The sequence below is a fragment of the Lepidothrix coronata genome, unplaced genomic scaffold (genome assembly GCF_001604755.1).
Source record: "Lepidothrix coronata isolate B3197 unplaced genomic scaffold, Lepidothrix_coronata-1.0 Scaffold102, whole genome shotgun sequence".
NCBI lineage: Eukaryota > Metazoa > Chordata > Aves > Passeriformes > Pipridae > Lepidothrix > Lepidothrix coronata.
Genome location: NW_016690282.1, coordinates 789,530 through 809,297, shown reverse-complemented (window position 1 = coordinate 809,297; position 19,768 = coordinate 789,530). Strand labels below are relative to the sequence as shown.

The 19,768-nt window shown below is 54.1% G+C and overlaps 1 protein-coding gene across 3 annotated transcripts in view; it reads left to right on the top strand.

Moving 5' to 3' along the window:
• TRIOBP (TRIO and F-actin binding protein) overlaps window positions 1–14,112 on the top strand; it is a 16,671-nt gene extending 2,559 nt beyond the window's left edge. For 2 of the 3 annotated variants that reach the window (XM_017823447.1, XM_017823446.1), the window contains 13 exons: window positions 3,695–3,751; window positions 4,101–4,169; window positions 4,600–4,689; window positions 5,537–5,646; window positions 6,095–6,659; window positions 7,261–7,371; window positions 9,333–9,480; window positions 9,985–10,096; window positions 10,571–10,730; window positions 11,070–11,183; window positions 11,493–11,579; window positions 12,428–12,591; window positions 13,307–14,112. In XM_017823447.1, the coding sequence (XP_017678936.1) occupies window positions 3,695–3,751; window positions 4,101–4,169; window positions 4,600–4,689; window positions 5,537–5,646; window positions 6,095–6,659; window positions 7,261–7,371; window positions 9,333–9,480; window positions 9,985–10,096; window positions 10,571–10,730; window positions 11,070–11,183; window positions 11,493–11,579; window positions 12,428–12,589 (1,785 nt within the window). In that variant the 3' untranslated portion in view covers window positions 12,590–12,591; window positions 13,307–14,112. Of the gene's footprint in view, window positions 1–87; window positions 123–3,694; window positions 3,752–4,100; window positions 4,170–4,599; window positions 4,690–5,536; window positions 5,647–6,094; window positions 6,660–7,260; window positions 7,372–9,332; window positions 9,481–9,984; window positions 10,097–10,570; window positions 10,731–11,069; window positions 11,184–11,492; window positions 11,580–12,427; window positions 12,592–13,306 lie in introns of those variants that run through there. The other variant, XM_017823448.1, reaches the window with a different exon arrangement.
• Window positions 14,113–19,768: the final 5,656 nt, after the last annotated feature.

The following is a 19,768-nucleotide window of genomic DNA, read 5'->3' as shown; positions in this document are numbered from 1 at the left end:
GCATGGTGGGGCCGTGGAAGCCGCCCGGCCGCTGAAGCCGCCCCGCCGCCCTGGCTGCCAGCGCCCGGCCCCGCCGCGACCCCGGCCCCGGCCCCGCCGGCCGCGGCGCCCCCGCCATGACGGTGAGTCGGGACCGGCCCGCGGGGCTCGGGGCTTGGCGGGCGGGGATCGCGGGGGCTTCTCCCCCGAGGCTCGGGGCACAGCCCGGGACTGGGAGGGGGCGGTGGGCCCCCAGCTGTCAGCCGCCAGCTCTGGGGGTCCCTCCGCTTGGGGGGTTCTCTGGAGCCGCTGCTCCCCGGGGGACTCTGGCCCCGGGACTCAAGGGCTGTGGCGGTGCCTCCTTGGCTCCCTTTCCCATCCCCGGGGCTCCCCGTGGCCGCTCGGTTCCCGGCGGGCACCACCCCACCCAGATGAGCGGGAGCGTGGACCGGGCTGAGGCCGGGCCAGCTCACCGCACCGATGACCGCAGTCGGACGAGAAATTCGTATCCCTTCGGGAGTGGGGAACTCCTGCTCCCTGTGGGAAACAGATGCGGTTTGGGGCAGGGAACATCCCGCCCCTGGGGCGAACCTTCCTTGGCACAGGCGGCTGCCGGCCGCGGGAGGAAGGATGTTGAGCAAAGTGGGGTAATGGAAGTGACAGGCTGGGCTGTGCCCGCCGGCGTTTCGCACGGGGGCGGTGGGGAAGGGAGAGCCTGTCGCCCGCTGGCTCTCGCTGCACGTGTAGGTTCGGGAGCTGCATGTGTGCCCCAGCCTGGAAGCGATTTTGCTTTCACCAAACTGAGCTGGAGTGATTTTGCTTTATGTTTTGGCCTGGGGCCCGCGCCTTGTGGAGTGGGTTCCCTTTTTGGAGAAGAGGAGACTCTGTGCTTTCCGGGAGGCTTGAAAGCCCCTTGCACCATTTCCTGGAGATGACAGAAAGCAGTGCTCCAGGACCTGGGGTCCTGAGGAGCTTTTGTGAGCAGGAAGAGTAGGAGGCACGGTGATGGCAGAGGCTGGTGATGGAAGGAGACATCTGATCATCCCGTTTGCCCACTCCAGCACTGAGCCTTCTCAGCCTGCCACAGCCTCTTCTCCATCTCGGCGCCTTAGTACCACCCAGGAGTCATTCCTTCGCTCCCACCCTGTCCCTTTTCCTTCTTTGGTGTTTACATTCTTCAGATACTTAGAGGCTGTTATCACCTCCCCTGTAGCCCTTCTTCAACCAGAGCAGGCAACTGCTGCTCCTTAACCTGCTGTTGCAAGCCAGTCTTTCCAGATCTCACCTATGTCCCCAGCTGCTTGATCTCACCTATGTCCCCCCTCCAGTGCCTCCGACTGGTCAGCTACAGGGCTGAACATAAAACCTCTGACGGGTATGGATGCAGCTGGGCAAAATTGCTGCTGCCACCTCCCAAGCCAAAGCCTCACCATCTGCAGCCCCGAGCTGCGCTGCAGGGCCGTGCATTTTGCTGGGGGTGCATCCTGCCACATCACTGCGTCTCCGGCACCCGGATCTCTCCCAGCAGCTTGGCTTTCCTGGATGTTTCCTCCTCCCACTGTTGGGCCATTTCCTCTGAGGGGTTCTATTTGAACCCCGCTCTCTTCTCTGCCGGTGTCCTGCACTTTTTATGCTGGATGAGGAAACTGGATTTGGCTGTGGGGAAAGGAAGAAAAATGGCTGTAGGCACTTTGAGCATCAACTGATGCCTCAACTTATTGTACTGGCCCCACTATGACAAGAATAGTCCAAAGATGATTCTGTAGAGCTCTGGCTCTGTGTCTGGGGCTGGCAGGGAGAGCAGAAGCCCTGTGCAATTCATCTGCCTGGGAGAAGCCGTCCCAGGGGAATTTTCTGGCCTCAGCACTGTGTTAGGGGCAGTGGTTCTGGCAGGACTTTGTGGCAGTTTTTCCAGTGGCATACATCCCATTAATATTAATTATTTTGGCACCTAATGCTTTGGGATTGTAAATCCTCAATGAGACCCAGCTGATCCATACGACAGCCCCAGCCAGGAGTCCTTTCGCTCCCTCTCTCCCTATATTGTTTTTCCGCCTCTGTGGAGCCTGCCCATCTTTTCTGTTGAGTGCACATGTGTCCCAGGAGGGAGGAGGTTGCACTTTGATGTTTTGCCTCCTTTCCTTCCTTCCCACTGCTCTGAGTTTGGAGTTGAAGTCACTGGATTGGAAGGAATAACGGGAAAAAGGGTGGAGCTGCTGCCATGGGGAAAGAATTAATTTTCAGGGTGCTTTCTCAGGGCAGCAGTGAAGCCACCAGGATGTCTGTGTTGGTGGGGATGCATGCATCCCCCTCATCTCCTAGCTGCCAGCAGTGCCTCTCACCTCAGCAGGAGGTGAGGTTTGGGAGCACCCTATGTCCTTTGCTCTGGTTTCCCTCCCTTTCAGGGAGCTTGGGACTGCCGGATGCTTCTGGCCAGGCCTGAAGCTGTAGCAGCCACTGACCCTCCCCTTGGCATGTCTCCCTGCTCCTGCTCAAACCAATAGCTGGAGCGCCAGGGTGGGCCGGCACATTCTCGGCTCTTGCTGCCCCATAACCTTGGGTGTAACCCAAGAGCAACAGCTCAGGGAGATGAAAGCAGGGCAAGCCTCATCCTGGCTGGATGGCCAGGGAGCTGGGCTTGTGGGGCAGCTGTGGCCAGCCACTGGGCTTGTTTAGGGAGTATGAAGTGGCCATCCCTTCTCACTAGCTCAGTCTCAGCTGATGGTTGTGACACATGGGGACTGCTGCAACTTCCTTGGAGCTAACAGCACTGGGAGGAGGGACTGGCTCAAGCCTGTTTGGCTGAGGGCAAAGCCAGGGACAGAGGTTCCCCTGAGTCAGCTCCCTGGTGCTCCACCTTGGAAAGGAGATAAACTGGTTGGGATGCTGCACCAGTGGCATGAGGTTGGGAGGAGGCAGGGAGTATGGGGAAACTCTGGCATGGGATAATGGGGGTGAAATTCTCTTCATCCTCATCTTCAGTAGCTGTGGCTGGGCAGGAGGCAGCCTCTGTAGTTGGAGGGAGTAGGAGCTGAATAAGGGAAGGGCCCCCAGAATCTCAGAGAGGGTTGAGCCTTGGAAGGGGTTCAGTCTCAGACAGGATGAAGGATCAAGCACTGGTTGTGGCTCTGACTTCATCTCTTCCCTGGGGCACATCATTTAAAGGCAACATGTTTTCACAGCTGTTGAATTGCCTCCTATACGTTTTTGGTGAGGGCTGTTTTTTAGAGAGCTACTCGTCTTTAATAACTGATCAGTAGTGAAGCTACTGGAGGGACATAGCTCTGGGGAACAAACAGACAGGGTTTGGACAAGGTGTGTCTGGTTCTTTGTGACTTTGCCTCCATCTCTGAGGCAAGCCCCATCAGTGGTGGTGGAGCACTCCCTCCTGCCCACTCTCCTTGTCTCTGCCTCCCCGTGTCTGAATAAATACCTCTGAGGCACCTTCCTGCTGCATATTTTCCTTTTTTTTTTTTTAAACCCCTTTCCTTATCTCCTCCTCCCTCTTACAGGAATGACTGCCTGCTGCTGAGAGCTATGCCCAGTTCTCCTTTGCTATCAGGTCATATACCCCCATGAGTTTCCTAAAAACTATGCCAGGATATTCCCATTGTTGTTCTGTCACTGGGGACTCGCCTTCTACCCCCTGTCATAAAAAGTGTTTTTGTGGGTCGCTCCAAGAGAGTAACTCTCTGTTTTGTCCTTTTCTCTCCAGCCGGATCTCCTCAATTTCAAGAAGGGATGGATGTCCATCCTGGACGAGCCAGGAGAGGTAAGCCTAAGACATGAGTCTGCTTCTTCCCCTACCCCTTGCTGCTAGAGATCCCTTGTGAGCCAGCTGATTTCCTTCCCCCATGCTTGCTGAGGTCTCTCCTGTTGGGAAAGGCAGTGGGAAACCTTTGGTGAAGGTGCCTCACTCCATGTGTGGATACAGAGTTTCACAGAGTGTCTCTCTCCCATCTGAGGAGCACGAGGGGGATCTGGGAGGGAGGAGGGAGAGGAGAAGGCTGAGAGGTCATAGCGCGGAGAGTCCCTCCCTGTTCCTACACTTTTCCTGGTAACTGCCTATCAATTTCCCTCCTGTCTTTTCCCTTCCCTCTCCCTGCCTGATCCGCCTACAGTGGAAGAAACATTGGTTCGTGCTGACCGACTCGAGCTTGAGGTATTACCGGGACTCAAACGCAGAGGAGGTAAGCATGGCCATTCTTTCTCCAGCCATTTCTTCCTTCCTGTCCAGGGGGTAGAAGAGCACAGCCCTGGCGTGACCAGTGTGCTCCAGGGAGAAGCGGCAGTATCATGTCCTCCTGAAGGACACTGGAAGTGGCAAGCTGCTCTTTGCCAAGGGGTGATGTGGGGTGGTGAAGTCTAGGGGGACTGCTGGTGGTGGGAGGTGAGCAGAAGGGCTGATTCTGTGGCTGGGCATTTCTGATGCTCTCCACCCTGCTGGCTGCCCTTGGATTAGAAGAGGAGCCTGGTTTCTGGAGAGCTGAGCCTGGCTCCAAGAGAGCTGTGGGGTGAAGACAGAGGTGGCCCGCACTTTGTTTAGGGTGCTGACAAGTGATGGAGGCTTTTTCAAAGCTGAGTGAGCACTGATGTCCTCGCGGGTGGCTGTGCTTGCAGGCTGATGACCTTGACGGAGAAATTGACCTCCGCTCCTGCACGGATGTGACAGAGTTTGCAGTGCAACGCAACTATGGCTTCCAGATACACGTGAGTGTCTGGCACTGCCTGGGCACAGAGCAGTAGCACCAAGGGATGCTGGGTGGGAATGTGTGCTCCCTCCCCATGCCAAGATGCTGAGAGGCAATTTGAGCAAATCCTTTGCCAGGATGGTGGCCCAGCAAGGCTGGTTTGGTGACACATGGGTGGCAGCGCTCAGGGACACAAGTGCTGCCCGCCTGCAAAGGAAGGAGAAGAAAGAGGCTTTGCAGGGCTGGCAGAAGGCTGTGCTGGAGGCAGTCCACGAGCTAAGCTAAATGCCAGGAGTGTTTAACTGACCTGTTGGCCAAGACAACTTCTCAATAGCCGCAGGGAGGGAGTGGCGAGCACTACAGACCTTGGTGTAGCCTGGCTCACTGTGCTCTGAGTGGCAGCCTGTACCCTGGGTTCAGCCCCAGTACAGTCCTGTCCTTGGCTACTTGCTGTAGCAGCAGGAGGCAGCTGCTAAGGCAGCATAAAAAATGGTGGGTGCTCAGGACTGTGCACTTCATGGTCTGGGTTTCCCTGTGGCCTGCTGCTGTACCACAGTGCTGCCATCCAGCTCCCAGCACCTGAACAGCTGGATTGCACCAGCATATATTTGTCTCAATGTGCCAGCAAAGTTTCTTTTGCCTTTGCTTGGAGATGGTCTCATAGAGGATGTGTAACGAGCTTCCCCTCAAGCAGTGTGTCTCCTCTCCCACCCCTCCACGTGGCCACAAGAGCCTGAGACAGCAGATGGCCTTTCTAACACTGTTCACTACCTGTGGAAGTGGGTCCTGTAGGTCTCAAGGAGTGAGTGGGAGCTGCTGCATCTCCACTGGGCACTGACGGGCCCTCTGTCACCTCCCTGTTGCAGACAAAGGATGCCGTCTTCACCCTGTCAGCGATGACCTCAGGCATCCGGCGCAACTGGATAGAGGCCCTGAGGAAGAATGTGCGCCCAGTCAGTGCTCCAGATGTCACCAAGTAAGAGCTGCCCTGTGCTGCTTCTCCTCTTCCCACTTGCTGCCCTTCTACCCTGGCAGACAGGGACCAGGAAGACCCCTCTGGAAATCTCATTACTCCCAGATCAGCCCTGCTCTCTGCTTCTCCTGAAAATGGCTTGGTTACACCAGCTGGTGACAGGGATTGACAGCCCGATGGCTTCCTGTCTTGCACCTGCTTTTTGCCTCGCCACATCAGTTTAGACTGGTTTCTCCACCAGCATAGCTGCAACCGGGGTCAATCTTCCCCACCCTGTGGAGGAACCTATTTCCCTGAGGGATGGGGTGCTACAGGCCCAGCTCCATGCTCAGGGTGGGGTTTCATAAGGCTGGGCTGAGAGAGGGCTGAGCCTTGGGCAGTTGGCAGCTCCTCTGCTGGCATCCTTTCCCAAATGGTGCCTCTGCTTCACCAGTTGCTGCTCTGGTTTCAGGCTCTCTGACTGCGATAAGGAGAACTCCTTCCGTAACTGTGTTCCCCAGAAAGGCTCACTCCGGATGGAGGAGCAGCAGCGGCCAGGCTCGGGCTCGGGCTCCGAGGGGAACTCGAAGGGCAGTCACTGGAAGGCAGATGGGCAGCGCCATGCCTTTGATTATGTGGAGCTGTCTCCCTTGCCACAGGACCCCGGGAATCAGGGGTCCTCACAGAGGACAAAAGGGAGCTTGAGGATCTCCGACCGAACTCCCAAGTATGAGGAGCTGGAGCGGGATCTGGCCATCCGTTCGGAGGAAAGGCGGAAATGGTTTGAGACCCCTGATGGCAGGGTCACAAACAGCGATGGCCCAGCAGGGGACTCTTCCCGCAAGGTCGGGGAGCAGGACCTCCCCCCTCCCCCACTTTCAGAGGAACAGCGGATTCGTCTGAATGAGGAGATAGAGAAGAAGTGGCTGGAGCTGGAACGCCTGCCTTTGAAGGACTTGCAGCGAGTGCCCTTGACAGCACTGCTGAACCAGAGCAAGGGGGGCCATGGAGACACCAACGAGGCACTGAAAAAGGAGGTAAGAGCATCCCTCCTCTCTGAAACTGGGATTCTGGTGGCCCCTTGGTGTGGTCCCTGACGACAGCAGGAGGCTTTGCAAAAGAACAAGGCAGAGGTTCAGGAAGATGTTCTTTCTTTCTGGCTCCATTTGCCACCTGTCAAGTGCATGGAAGCTTTTGCAACATGGTGAGGCCAGAGGCCTGCTGTCACACACCTGGAGAGGTTCCCCAGACCACGTTTTGGTTCAGGATAATTTATTTGTTGTCACTGTTTGCATGGAATGTTTTTCCTCAGAACACATGCACAGCCTTTCTTTGGCTGTTCCCAAGCCTGCAAGCACTTCACCTGACAGTCTTTGAAAGGATCCATGCAGTGGTGGTTTCCTCCACCATGAATCCACCTCTGGAAGCTGGGATGTCTCCTCCCTTTCTTACTAGCACTCACCAGGCTGGGGCTGGTTTTGCCAGTTTGGTCCCTTGGCAGGCTGCCAGGGAAGCAGACGTCCCCACTGGCCATGCATGGCCCTCCCCATCCTTAAGCCCAGGGTTTGGATGCAGCGTATTGGTCGGACCATGGCACTTTTCTACTCTTGGCTGACCATCTCTCTCCTCCCTCCACAGATCCAGTCACTGCGGGCACAGCTGGAGTCCTGCCGGGCCAGAAATGAGAGTCTTCGGGAGGCAGCAACATCCCAGGGAGACAGCCATGTGCCCCGAGGGTACATCTCACAGGTGAGCAGGATGCAGGACACAGGACCCTGGGATCACTCCCAGTACCAAACTGGGAATTGTTAGGACTCAGCTTATTGCTGAGCAGGTATTGCTAATCATTGGGTTGTCATGGTGACCCTAACTGGGCCCATTTGTAATCAATGTTAATTACATAAAGGCTGGTGGATGTTGTCTGGCCTTAAAGGGACCGGAATTATAAACAAAAAGAAGAAGAGTTAAGGGAGAGGTGCAGGATCTGTCCCCCACTTTGCACATGCATACAATGCTGGCCTGGCCTAGGCTGGGGGATGAGCTCGTGAGTGGGTCAGCAGCTTTCTGCAGAGCCTCTGGTGCATTCCCCCGTGGTTTGCTGCTGTGGTTCTTGCTAATAGGGGCTCATGAGTGCCTTTTAAAAGCAGTCAGTCAGTCCCTGGGGAGCTCTAATCCCTGTCAGGACCGCTCAAGTCCTGAAGGTCACTTTGACAGCACAGGCCATTTGTTGAGGACGGCACGTGGGAGAGCTGCTAAGCAGAATTTGCTCATGCTTCAGCCTCTCTCTTTGCTTTGTTTATTTATTTTTCCCTCTCACAGACTCATCCAAAGTAAGCAGGGTCACATCCCATAGGGATTTCCTGTGGGGAGGCTGCTGTTCTACCATGCAGTGGGGTTTTCAGGATGTGCCCTATGTGTTGAAAGATGCCGGGATGAGGAGGTTGGCAGGGCAGGAAACTGGAGCTGGCTAAGTCTGTTGCAGTGGGTTGGCTGTACCTAGCCCAGATAAAGAAACCCACAAGCCCTGTGGCACACAGCCTGGACACTTACCAGTCTCTCTGTCATCTTGATTTAATATTTGCATCTCACAGGCCTCTTAACGGTCAAAAAAAGCAAAAGCAGTGGGGAGGAACTCCCTTATCTTCCTAATAACTTTTCTCTAAAGGCCAGCATTTCACATTTGAGGCCAAACTTGACCTTTCCCCAAAGGATTTGTTCTCTCTGCCAAGGGTTGCAGCCAGTCCGTGGACAGATCACCAAATTGATTCCTTACCTTTTCCTCTCCTTTGGCTGATCTGTGAGCTTCTCTCAGTAGAGAAGAGTAGCCAGCAAGGACTTGCATTCATACACTTGTCTTGCAGTGTCCTTTGTATCAGCCTTGCCTTAGTCCTGGGTGAAGGAATGGGATGGCAAGGGGCTGTGGGAGGATGTGATGACTTCCTAGCTCTCTGCTGTTGTCTTTGAGCCCCAGGCTTTTTAAAGAAAAGGCATGGTTTGGTGATGAACAAATACTTCTTGAGAGGCTTGGGGTGGTGCTGGAGGGGGAGCAGAGATGTAGTGCCAAGGTGGGAACCGCTTTGCTTTGCTCTATCTTGAGTTAACCACAGCACTCAGCGTAGAAAGAACTATCCCTTTGGTCTCAGAGCTATCAGAAAGGAGGGCGATCTGTGTGAGGAGGATCCCTAACCATTAGGCTGTGGGGAGGGCTCTTTCACAGCCTCTGTTGGGCCTCAGGGCAGTGCAGAGTGTCACTTTTCAGGAGAAGAGGCTCAGTTTTCATTGATTCCGGGAGATGCTGCTTCATTTAAAAGGCAGATACTGAGATGCAGTTCCCTCCGTTGATCTTCTTCGGCCAGGCAGTGCAGCCTGGTGGAGGGTCAGGACTGCGCGTTATTCCCAACTCTTGGCCCAAGAGGGATGTTCCTGTCTTGCTGCTTTAAAGAGCCAGAGGAATTTTTCTTCCTCTGTAAAGTGTCAAGGGGTTGCAAGATGTGTGTCCCTCTCAAATGGTTGTGTTCAGAGATTAAAGTGCTACTTCACTTTCAGAAGGAAAAGACCCTCCTGGGAAGTAGCCTTACTTCTCTCAAAGTGTCCCTGGACTTGGGTGAGGTTTGCAAAGGCAAACATCAGCTGAGCCAGGTGCTTGTCCTGGCCCAAGCCCTTCTGTCTTCCCTCCTGGTCTCTCAGCCCTCCTCTCCTCCACACAACAGGAGGCCTGTGAGCGTAGCCTGGCTGAGATGGAGTCATCCCACAAGCAAGTGATGGAGGAGCTCCAGAGGCACCACCAGCGGGAGCTGGAGCGACTGCGGCAGGAGAAGGAGCGGCTTCTGGCAGAGGAGGCAGCAGCAACAGCAGCAGGTAGGAGCACACACCAAGCTGTGCCCCTGCTCAGCTGGGTCCCTCCCACCTCTCCCAAATGTCTCTTGCCAGAAGCCAGTCACTCCAGTCATCTGGAGCTACTCTGTTGATCTTACTGGTGTGAGACCGATGCTTCTTGGAGCATGAGCTTTGGTGCTCCTTGGACCTGTGGTGCTGGTGGAGATGGCATGGTAAAGATACTGCAGGAAATGGTGTCTTGCCTCTGTGGATGGGTGGGAGGGGGCCAGCGCTTTCTTGTAGGTGGGCAGGGCTGACAGAGGTGGTAGGAAGTTCCCACATTGTGTTAGTCTCCTTGGCAGTATGGTGATCCTGGGGTTTGGAGAAGGTGGGGGCTGTCCTGAGGGCAGAAGAGGAGGAGGGGGAATCTGCAAAGATAGATCTGGGAACTTGCAGTGGCAAGAGCTTAGCCAGTTCCCTGGTGTGGTTTCCCCGACTAAAGCTGGCACAGCCTGATCCCCCATCTCCCATTGTCCCCCTCTGCAGCCATCGAAGCACTGAAGAAAGCCCACAGGGAGGAAATGAATAAGGAGCTAGGCAGGACACGAAGCTTCCAACAATGCAGCTCTCTCCCAGAAGCCCTCCAGAAGCAGCACCAGTAAGAAAGCACCTCTCTTGCTCTCCTTTCCCAGGGATGCTGCCTTGTGCCAGTGTCACTGTACCCTCTCTGCAGCTCTAGCCCCCAGCTGTTCTTCCTGCCACCTCCCCAGTTCCCTCCTCGGGGGTGATGGGTACCCAGTGGTGAATTCCAGGGCTGCTGGAGCTGTAGAGCAGGGAGGTTTGTCTCCTACTTGGTGCTTTTCCCTGTACCACTTCCCTCTTCCCTGCAGCTTTTTCCCTCTATTTTCTTTATGGAAAGCTCCTAGATATCTCCTGCATGCCTTGAAGCTCCTAGAAGCACCACACTCAAGTGTGGGAGTGTGGAAACTGAAGCCTTGGTCCACAGAGAACATTGTCGTGTGCTAATGACTGATGTGGGCAGAGGCTGGCCATGGCAGGGGGGAGGGTGATGCCAGTGGCCAGGAGCTGGAAAGGGTTTTGGGGCAGTGATGAGCTGGTGCCTCTTTGGCAGGTTGGACGTGGATTCCCTGAAGCGGGAGCTGCAGGTGCTTTCTGAGCAGTATTCCCAGAAGTGCCTGGAAATTGGGGAGCTCACCCAGAAGGCAGAGGAGCGGGAGCAGATACTGCAGCGCTGTCAGCAGGAGGGGAAGGACCTCCTCCGGAAAAATCAGGCAAGAGAAGGGCTTTCCCTGCTAGCAGACACTGTGAAGCATGTTTTTCCCTCACACAACTCAGCCCCTCTGTTAGAACTCCCCTATTTTTTCATATTTCTTCCCTTCTGAGATCTTATCGTCAGAAGAAGATTGAGAGATTGTAGTTGGGCTTATTATAACTGTGGTGTTAAATATGGCAAATGTATTCTGCAGATTGTAGATGCTGCTTTCAGCTGTGGACAGGGAGTTACGAAATGGTGTCTAAGCTGGAGTAGGGCTGGAATGAAGATGGAAGGGTCAGGACAGTAGAGAGGCCTGTGCCATGGCTACTCTGACGTCTTTTGGCTTTGGCTGCAGGAGCTGCAGACCCGCCTCTCAGATGAGATCGGGAAGCTGCGGAGCTTTATTTCATCACGGAGCTCTGGGGACCGCTCTTCGCACAACAATGAGCGGAGTTCCTGCGAGCTGGAGGTATGGGGGTCCCCCTGGCTGCCCCACTGCCTCCATCCCTACCCGCTCTGGGGAATCTTCTCCTCTCAACGGTTTTGGCTTAGAGCAGGTGGGGAGTGGGGTGCCGGATGGAGCAACGGAGATGGTGCAGGAAGCAGGAATGCAAGCTTCCCCTCTGCCGCTCTCTCAGGCTGTTTGCGCCGTTTCCTGCCCCAGCCCTTCTGGTCCTTCCTTCCTTTCCCACCATCGCGCTTGCGCCAGGGCCTTCCAGCCCTTCCGAGATGGTGGCTCTTGAGTCATCTCTGGTTCCTCTCCCACTTTCTGGCCCAGGTGCTGCTGCGAGTGAAGGAGAACGAGCTCCAGTACCTAAAGAAGGAGGTGCAGTGCCTCCGGGAGGAGCTGCAGATGATGCAAAAGGTGGTGTTTTCTGGGAGTTACTGGGAAATCAGCAGGAGAGGGGAGGGAGGGGGGCACCAGGGCTGCATATCAGCAGAGTTCAGCTGGGTTTAATGAATGCTCAGGACAAACCCTCTTGTGCTCCTTGTCGTTGCTGACTGCAGAGCACATAGCAGCTCCAAACAGCATGGGCTGGCATAGACTTACCTTGTAGAAGGGAAGTGTCACAGAGACTTCACTGCTGGTTTACCCAGATATAAACACATACAAGCATGGACAGGCCAGGAGCCCTTCTTTTCCAAGTGCGAAACCTGGATGAAGCCTGCCTCGCACTCTGCTTCCCTTAGTTATCCCCTCTCTGGGTGGATGTATTTCCTTGGGTGTTGTCTCTGGGCGTGCTGCTCCCTCCACTGGCAGCAGCTCATTCAGAGGGATTTTCAAAGACCCCTGCCAAAGGAGAACCTAAAAGAGGCTTTGCGATTCAGTGATGCTCAAGGAGATTATAACTTACTCATGAAAGTTTTTTGCCATATAAGCAGCTGGGCCCAACTCTCTCAGTAGCCTGCATCCCTGGTGGTGTTTTTTTTCCCATATGGCTGCTCCACACGTACACAAGCCATGGTAAAGCCCACATTGCCTCATCAATCTGATGCTGCAGATCCCCACTGCTGCGGCACCAGTCTCTGCCTTCCTTCCTAGCCCAGGTTTTGCAAAGTGCTACCTCCATGCTCATCTTCTGGATAGTTTCTGCATGGCCCAGATTGGGATGGGCATCAAACCCAGGGCTAGCTTTCTGCTTCTCACCTGCTGGGCTTGCCTTGCTGCAGCCCTCCCTAATATCAGCCCAGAATCTCTCCCTCCCTTGGCAGGACAAGAGATTTGCCTCAGGGAAATACCAAGATGTCTATGCAGAGCTGAATCACATCAAGGTGCGCTCAGAGCGAGAGATCGAGCAGCTGAAGGAGCACCTGCGCCTGGCCATGGCGGCTCTGCAGGAGAAGGAGTCGCTGTGCAACAGTGTCGGCAAGTAAAGGTGAGCACTGAGGGTGCTGTGATGTCCTCTGCGGGTGCAGCTGGCTGAGACTGGCTGCTGCACATTGACAGGGCGATGGAAGCTGCCAGTTTCTACTGCTCCACTCAGTGTTGAAACTTTAGGCTTAAACTCTTCCTTCGCTGCTTCTTGCACCCCTGGCCCTCCTGTTGTCCCTGACATTCTCCCAAGGGCTTCAGCCCCCTTTTCACTGTTGCTCTTGATGCAGCCAGCACCAAGTGCTGCTCAACCAGGCTGGATGTGGGAGCCAGCTAAATGCTGGCCTTCGACCTGTGGCTTGGGTGACAATGTGGGGGCAGTTGCACATTCCCCATGTAAGGCTGTGTTTCTGCTCTGTTCACCTTTGAAGTGGTTTCCCTATCACAGAACGGAAATTTTAGGTCTGCATCAAGGCAGCCCTGACTAGACCCAGCCCTTCTCCCACACTCACCTACAGATATTCCTGCCGTGGCTGGGGAGGGAAGCCGGGTGACAGGACAAGGGCATCCTGTTGTCCGTACTGCTTCTGCCCTTGCTTGGATGCCATGGCCATTGGAATTGGGGTCACCCTGCTCCACCAGCGCTTGCTGATGGGCACTGAAATGAGTGGGTCTGTAGCAGGGAACCAGACAGCCATCTCTCCAGGGAGCAGAAAGGTCGGCATTTCTGTGCTCAGTGGAGTCTTTCTAAACCATTTCTGTTTTGTCTCTCTCTCTAGGTCTGCTCTACGTTTGTTATCTGTTCTAGTTTTGTATTTGCTCCATTCCTCACTTGTGGGGAGAGGGAGGTTGAATCCCATCCGTTATCGCCTTGGCAAGGAATCCCACACACCCCCAACCTCCTCACTCCCTTCCCAAAGCTTTTTGGATGAACCCTTTTTGCCTGCATACCTGAGCACATTGTTTGGACTGGCTCCTTACATGCACCTTCTTCAGGATTTTTATATGTGAAAATTATATTTTATAGAGGAATTTTCCCCCCACAGAAAGAAGGGGAAGAGGAGGAGGAAAACTTTTACTACATCACCAGCATTTTTCTAACCTGAAAAAGAGAATCTGTTTTTTTTTTCCCCTTCCCCAGCCCCATTGCACCCAGCCACACAGCCACCTTTGGCATGTATTCCCTCTCTTCCAAATGTCTCCACGGTCCCCTGGGATGTACGGCAAGGACCATGCTTCCCCTCCCCGTGCCACCCCCCAGGACCTGCGGAGAAGACATGCAAGCCATAGGAGGGAGACGCTGGGGCCACCTGCCATGGATGTGCTTGCCTGGGACATTTGAAAGAGGACACCTTGGCAAGAGTCCGCATGATCAAGCTCTCTCCGTATCTGCCCTTTTGGCTCCTTCGAGAACCCGCGTTGGCAGGAGCCCAAAGCCACGGGGCTTCTCCTTTCTGGAGAAGAGGAGCTGTGAGGCTGCTACTGCACCCGCCGGAGCCAACCTCCCCAAGGTGGCAGCTGCTGCTGCTCTGCTGCACCCTTCAACTTTTAACTTAATAAAATCTTCCCCTTTCGCTGAGAAAAATGTGTTCCTCGAGGGGAAGGTTTACCATGTGGCCCTAATCCACAGGGGTGAGGGGAAGGGTAATTTCAAGGTTTTGGGTCATACTGACCAGTTGCTTCCCTCCCTCAGGGTTTGGTAAGGGAAAGCAGCAGGAACACACCCAGCCCCTGGCTAGAGAGCGAGAGGAGCCCTGCAGTGCCATTATCCAGATGTTTTCACCTTTGGCTTTGAGGGGGGAAGTAATCTGCTTCACCACACTGCTCCCAAAATTCCACATGGACTCTCAGCCTCAGGGAGGAAGAGCTGAGCCTGAGCTCCATTAGTAAATGCAGTTTTGGGAGGGCACATGGCACTGCAAATTACTGGCAGAGTAAACAGTATATATAGGTCCTGGGGGAGATCAGAGGGATCTCAAATGCTTTCCTCCTCCTCTTTTTTGGATGAAGCATATTGCTTTTTTGTCCCAGTGGAGAACCTGAGGGTGACTATTTCTTGTTCAGCCCCATCCCAATGTAAACAGGAGCTATTGCTCAAATAGGCTGCTGGCAATTACAGAAGAGCCCCAATTGCAGGTACATGCTGGGGCTGGGGGCAACATCTGAAGAGGGGAGGACGAAGGGGTCAAGGAGGATTCTTGGATAGAGGCAACAGATGTGTCAGCTGGGAGGATGGAGTACTGTGAGACGTGGGGATGGAAGCAGAGTGTAAGAACACGGTGGCAGCCAGAATGAGGGTAGTTAGGGCAGCACCCTTTCCTCAGCATGTGATCACCTTGCCATGGTATTGGCATCCCCTGGGGCTGGGCTGTGCAGACAAATAGAGGCCCACTCTTTCACCGAGAAGGGCTACGACAACTGCTTTCCCTAGGTAAGGCAAACTTCTTCGTAAGTCACAAATTCGGGTAAAATTGGGTGGCAGGCTTTGGTCAAGTGCACAAGGCCCTTGGGCAACCCAATGGATGGTGCAAGAGTCCAAGCAATGAGCTCAACTCCCCGCTGCACCTGTGGAGCACCAGGGCTTGCTATAGATGTTTCTTGGCCTCCTGCCCTTGGCCTAGAAACCCTCCTGTCCCTGTGCTGCTCAAGGTCCAGGCTTTTTCCTCTGCCTCACAGCAGGACATAGCTGTTGCCATTGAGTTTGGGATGGGACAAGCATTTGGCACACAGGAGGCTGAGATGGGAAGGAAGGCAAGAGGTGATAGAGCAGGTCAGGGCAGCTGCTTCCAGGTTGCAGGGCTTGGTCTTGCCATGCGGATTGGTAGGAACCAAATAAGGAGAGAAAAAAATGGGGTTCAGAGCACAGTGTGGCAGGTTGGGGGATGCCTGGGAGGTTTTTAGAAAAAAACAACCAACAAAACAACAGTCTGCATGGTTGTACCTACATCTGGGAGAAAAAAAACCCAAAAGTGGGACATGGGGCAAGCAAGGAATGAACTGCAAACTGCTGTTTTGCACAACGCTCACCCACCCCTTCCCTGAAAGTTTGGTATCTTGTGTTTGGGTTGGTTTGTTGGGGCGGTGTGTTGTTTTCTTCTGCCTTTCGGACCAGGGCTGCTTAACCCCGATAAATGTGTCGTGTAAGCACAGGCGAAATGTGTGGGCGCGTGACATGTGGTAGAGTTGTCCCTCCTTGAGGCTCTGCGGCTGCAGATCAGCCACCAGCAGGGCACAAGCATCCCGTCATCCCAGGGTGATGGGGGACTCTGCCTCCAAAACTGGCGCAGCGTTAATCAGGCTGCCCCTGTCTCGTCTGTGTCGGGGCGATATGGTCACCCCATCGTCTGTGTGTCGTTATCTCCTGAGTGCAGGGGAGCCGGGTGGGGGAAGAGTGGCAGGGAGAGGAGGTGACCAAAATGCCCGTGGATGATAGGCATGATGGCCGGCAGAGCCCCAAAAGCATCCCAAAGCGATGACTGTACCCCATTCGCTTGGCCCCAGCTGGATTGTGGCTGTGAGAAATGTCCCAGCCTCAAGCACAGGGAAAACCTAAAGCTGTGCAGCACTGTGGTTGCATGAGAGCCAGTATCCCAGTTCCCACAAGGAGCTTGCCCTTAAAAACCAACTCATAAATCTTTTAAAACAGTGGTAATAAGTCCAGCAGCCAGAGACAATGCCCCTTTGCTGTTTATTTGCATCTTTCAAGCCTGCTCTGCCAGTAGCACTGGCCAGGCTGAGTGGCTTCATGCTGGGCTGACTACACTGCATTGTGTGTCGGGGGCTCAGGGCTGAAGCTCTGATGAACATGGCTGGAACATCAGCCAATTTCCCAGTTTTGCTATTAAAAAAGGACAGAAGCACTTGGATCTGACTGCTACCAAGTCCCACTGCTGGTGATTTTGAGTCTCTTTGAAAATGGAAATTGGGTAAAATGAGACGTTGTCGTTGGCAATAATCTCCAGAAGTGCCCTGGTGTGCTCGGATGCCTCTGAACAGCTGTCCTGCCCCTACAAGGCAGAGGCTGTTACCCAGCAGATCTGTAGCACATCCAGTGTGGACAGTTTGACCATTTAAGACAAAATCTGCAGCTGGAATTGTGTAAATCCCCATGGGGTCTGGCTGAACACAGTGCAGGGAGGGAGGAGAAGGTAAATAGGATTACAGAGAGGATTCTTCTGCCAGGCTCTGTCCTCTGGAGTTTGTCGGAGAAGTGGTATTTCCCAACCTCTGCTGACTAATGCCAGAAATGGGAGGCACAGGAGGCTTGGAGTGGTCGGGTAGCTTTTACTGAGGAGAAAAGTGACTGCAGGGGGTAACCCACCCTGTCCTGGGCATGGTGGCAGGTTCCTGTGGCCAAAAACACAGGCACGAGCCCAAGCTGGCATGAGTGGCCCATGGCGTGAGTGGCCCATAAGAATAACTTTTCCTTCTGGATGAGCCCTCCTGTGCTACCTGCAGTGGGGTGCCTGCAGTTCTGGACCCCACTTCCCAGAAGCAACAGGACTTGCATTGCTCTGCAGCATCTGCATTCCACCTCCAGCCTTGACATCCTACTAGGGGCTGGAAATTCCTCTCAGTCTTGAGCAGTTCATGTTAAGGATGCATAGGTAAAACAGTGCAAGGTTCAAGGAGTGTTTTCCAGCATCAAGTGGGGTGCTTAAGGGTTACCTTGACCAGGTTACCCACCATGTACAAGGCCAACAGCAGCCTGATGAGCTGTGACCACCCGTCTACCTTCCCTCCAGCAAGTTGCTCAGGGGCACAGGATCTTCCCTCTATTTTGACTGCCTAAAAGTTAGGGAGCTAGTCCGGATGAAAGGGCCAGAACCACCATGTATGGGGGAGAGGGTGTTTGTTTGCCAGCAGCGGCACCCACCGGAGGAGGCTGAGCAGCCCAGATCAGCTGCAGGAACTGCCCAGGTGAACAGCTGAGATTAGATCCCTAAGATGTCCAAAATTAGGTAAAGCATCTGCCCCCTCCCTCTCTGTCTCCTTTCCTCCCCTCCCTCCCGCCTTTGCCCCCACATCACTGCACTATATAGATAATGACTGCCTGGGTTTTAAGGCTGGAGGTTATGCAGTCAGACCATGGCACTGTGCCAGCCTCGGGGGCCAATTCCTAAACCCCCCCTAAACCTTCTCCTCTATCCCCAGAGCTTGGAGTATGGGTGAGCTGCTTCTGACAGTTAAAAACTTGGATGCAAATAAAAGCAGATGGTGCCTTATCTGCGTGTGCCTGGGTTGCCTACGTGCAGGCAGCCAGTGCTGGCAGTTTATTCCCAGATAGGAAAAATGAGACGTCCTCTGGCCAGGCAAAGTGTTGTACAGAGGCCACCAGAGCCCCCGGCCCATGCTCTCCATATGGGATGAAAAGCCATGTATTCGCTAGGCCTTAAAACAAAAGCAAACCCCAGGGGAGGTGAGAGGGTGGTTATTTCTCTCTACCATTAGGAGCAATTTGCTCCTAAAAAAGTCCAATGCTGAGAACCTTTCCCACTCCCCAAATGAAATGGGGCATGTGAAGCTGCACCAGGGAGGGAGGCACAAGGAGATGCCCTCAGTGGCCCTTCCGTCTGTGGGAAAGCATCAGAGGCCCGAGTATCTCCTCCTGGGCTAGGCCCTCACACAGTACTTGTGTTCTCCAGGAAGAAAGTATCAAAGGCTTCTATTCTATTTCTATTTCTATTTCTATTTCTATCTCTCTGTAGTGGTAGGACAAGGAGGAACGGCTCTAAACTGAATGAGGGCAGGTTTAGATTAGATGTTAGGAAGAAAATCTTTGCTGTGAGTGTTGTGAAGCACTGGAACATGTTGTCCACAGAAGTTGTGGATGCCCTATCCCTGGAAGTGTTCAAGACCAGGTTGGATAGGGCTCTGAGCAACCTGCCTAGTGGAAGTTTTCTCTGTAGGAGAGCTGGGACTAGATGGTCTTTAAGGTCCGATCCAACTCAAACCATCCTATGATTCTATGATTCTATTTCTAATTTCTATTATCTCTATTTCTGCTATTTCTATTTGTTCTATTATTTCAATTTCTATTATTTTGGTATTTATATTTTGTATTTATGTATCTATATTGATTTTTATGTGTACTTCTGTGTGTCCCTGGCTGGTGGTTTTCATGGCCCTGGGCACCCAGGGCACATAGAAGTTACCAAGAGGTGCTTGCTGTGTACATTAATGCTATGCTGGGGCGTTGCAGGATTTGGAGGCACAGGGGTTCACCTCTGAGCACCTCAAGGCGTGTCAGTGGGCACCAGGTGGCTGCACCCGCATGTTTTTAAGAAATAAGGGGAAAACATCATCTAAATCCTACTGGCAAGATGATGATAGTGGCTACACTTAATCTCCCAGGAACAGCCGACTGCTCATCCAGTGGGGAAAGGATGGCTGATTGCCACTGTTACATGTCCCTGCTCTGTCCCCTCACAAAGAGTTGTGTGTGTCCCCTAAAAATAAGGGGCCAGGCTGTTATTTGTGACCCCTCACCATACACATGCTAGGGCTGAGCTGGTGTCCCCAAAGCACCTGGTGGAAAGCAAAGGGGGAGAGGAGGAGGCAGAGGTATTTGGCCGTGGAGTACTGCTGCTGAGATGATTTTGCACCCAGTGCTCTCCCTTTTCTCCTTGGTGAGACCCTCAGTGTCTCCTCTTGTGTCCTTCCTTGTCCCCTTGATGTCTTGCCTGGTGTTCTTCCTTGTGCCCTGTTATTTTTCCTGGGTGTCTCCTTGTGTCCCTGCTAAGTGTCCTTCCCCCATCCCTTGTGTCCTCCTTAAGTGTCCCTCCTTAAGTGTCCCTTCTTAAGTGTCCCCTGTCTGTCTTGATGTTGCCCTGAGTATCCCTGCCATGCCTGTCCCTGTCTTCCCAGTGTCCATAAGTACTCCCCACTGTCTCACCATGTCCCATTCAGTGTCCTTCCTCGTGCCTACTCAATATCCTTCCAAATGCACCTTGTCCCAGAGTGCCCCACTCAGTGTCCCTTCCAAGTGCTTGTCCTTCATTATCCCGCATTGACTCCACCAGCGTCCCTCCCTGTCCCAGTGTTTCCCCCCAATACTCTTCTCGATCCCACACTGTCCCCCGCACTGTCCCTGCCTGTCCCTCCTGGCGGGTCGGGTCTGGGCGTGGCAGGGGACACGCGGGGACACCGGCGGCGGGTGGTGCGCGCGGGGAAGTCCTCCCCGCGGTCCGCACCGCGGCTTTAAAGGGAGCCCGCGGCGGGCGCGGCCGCAGAGGCACCGG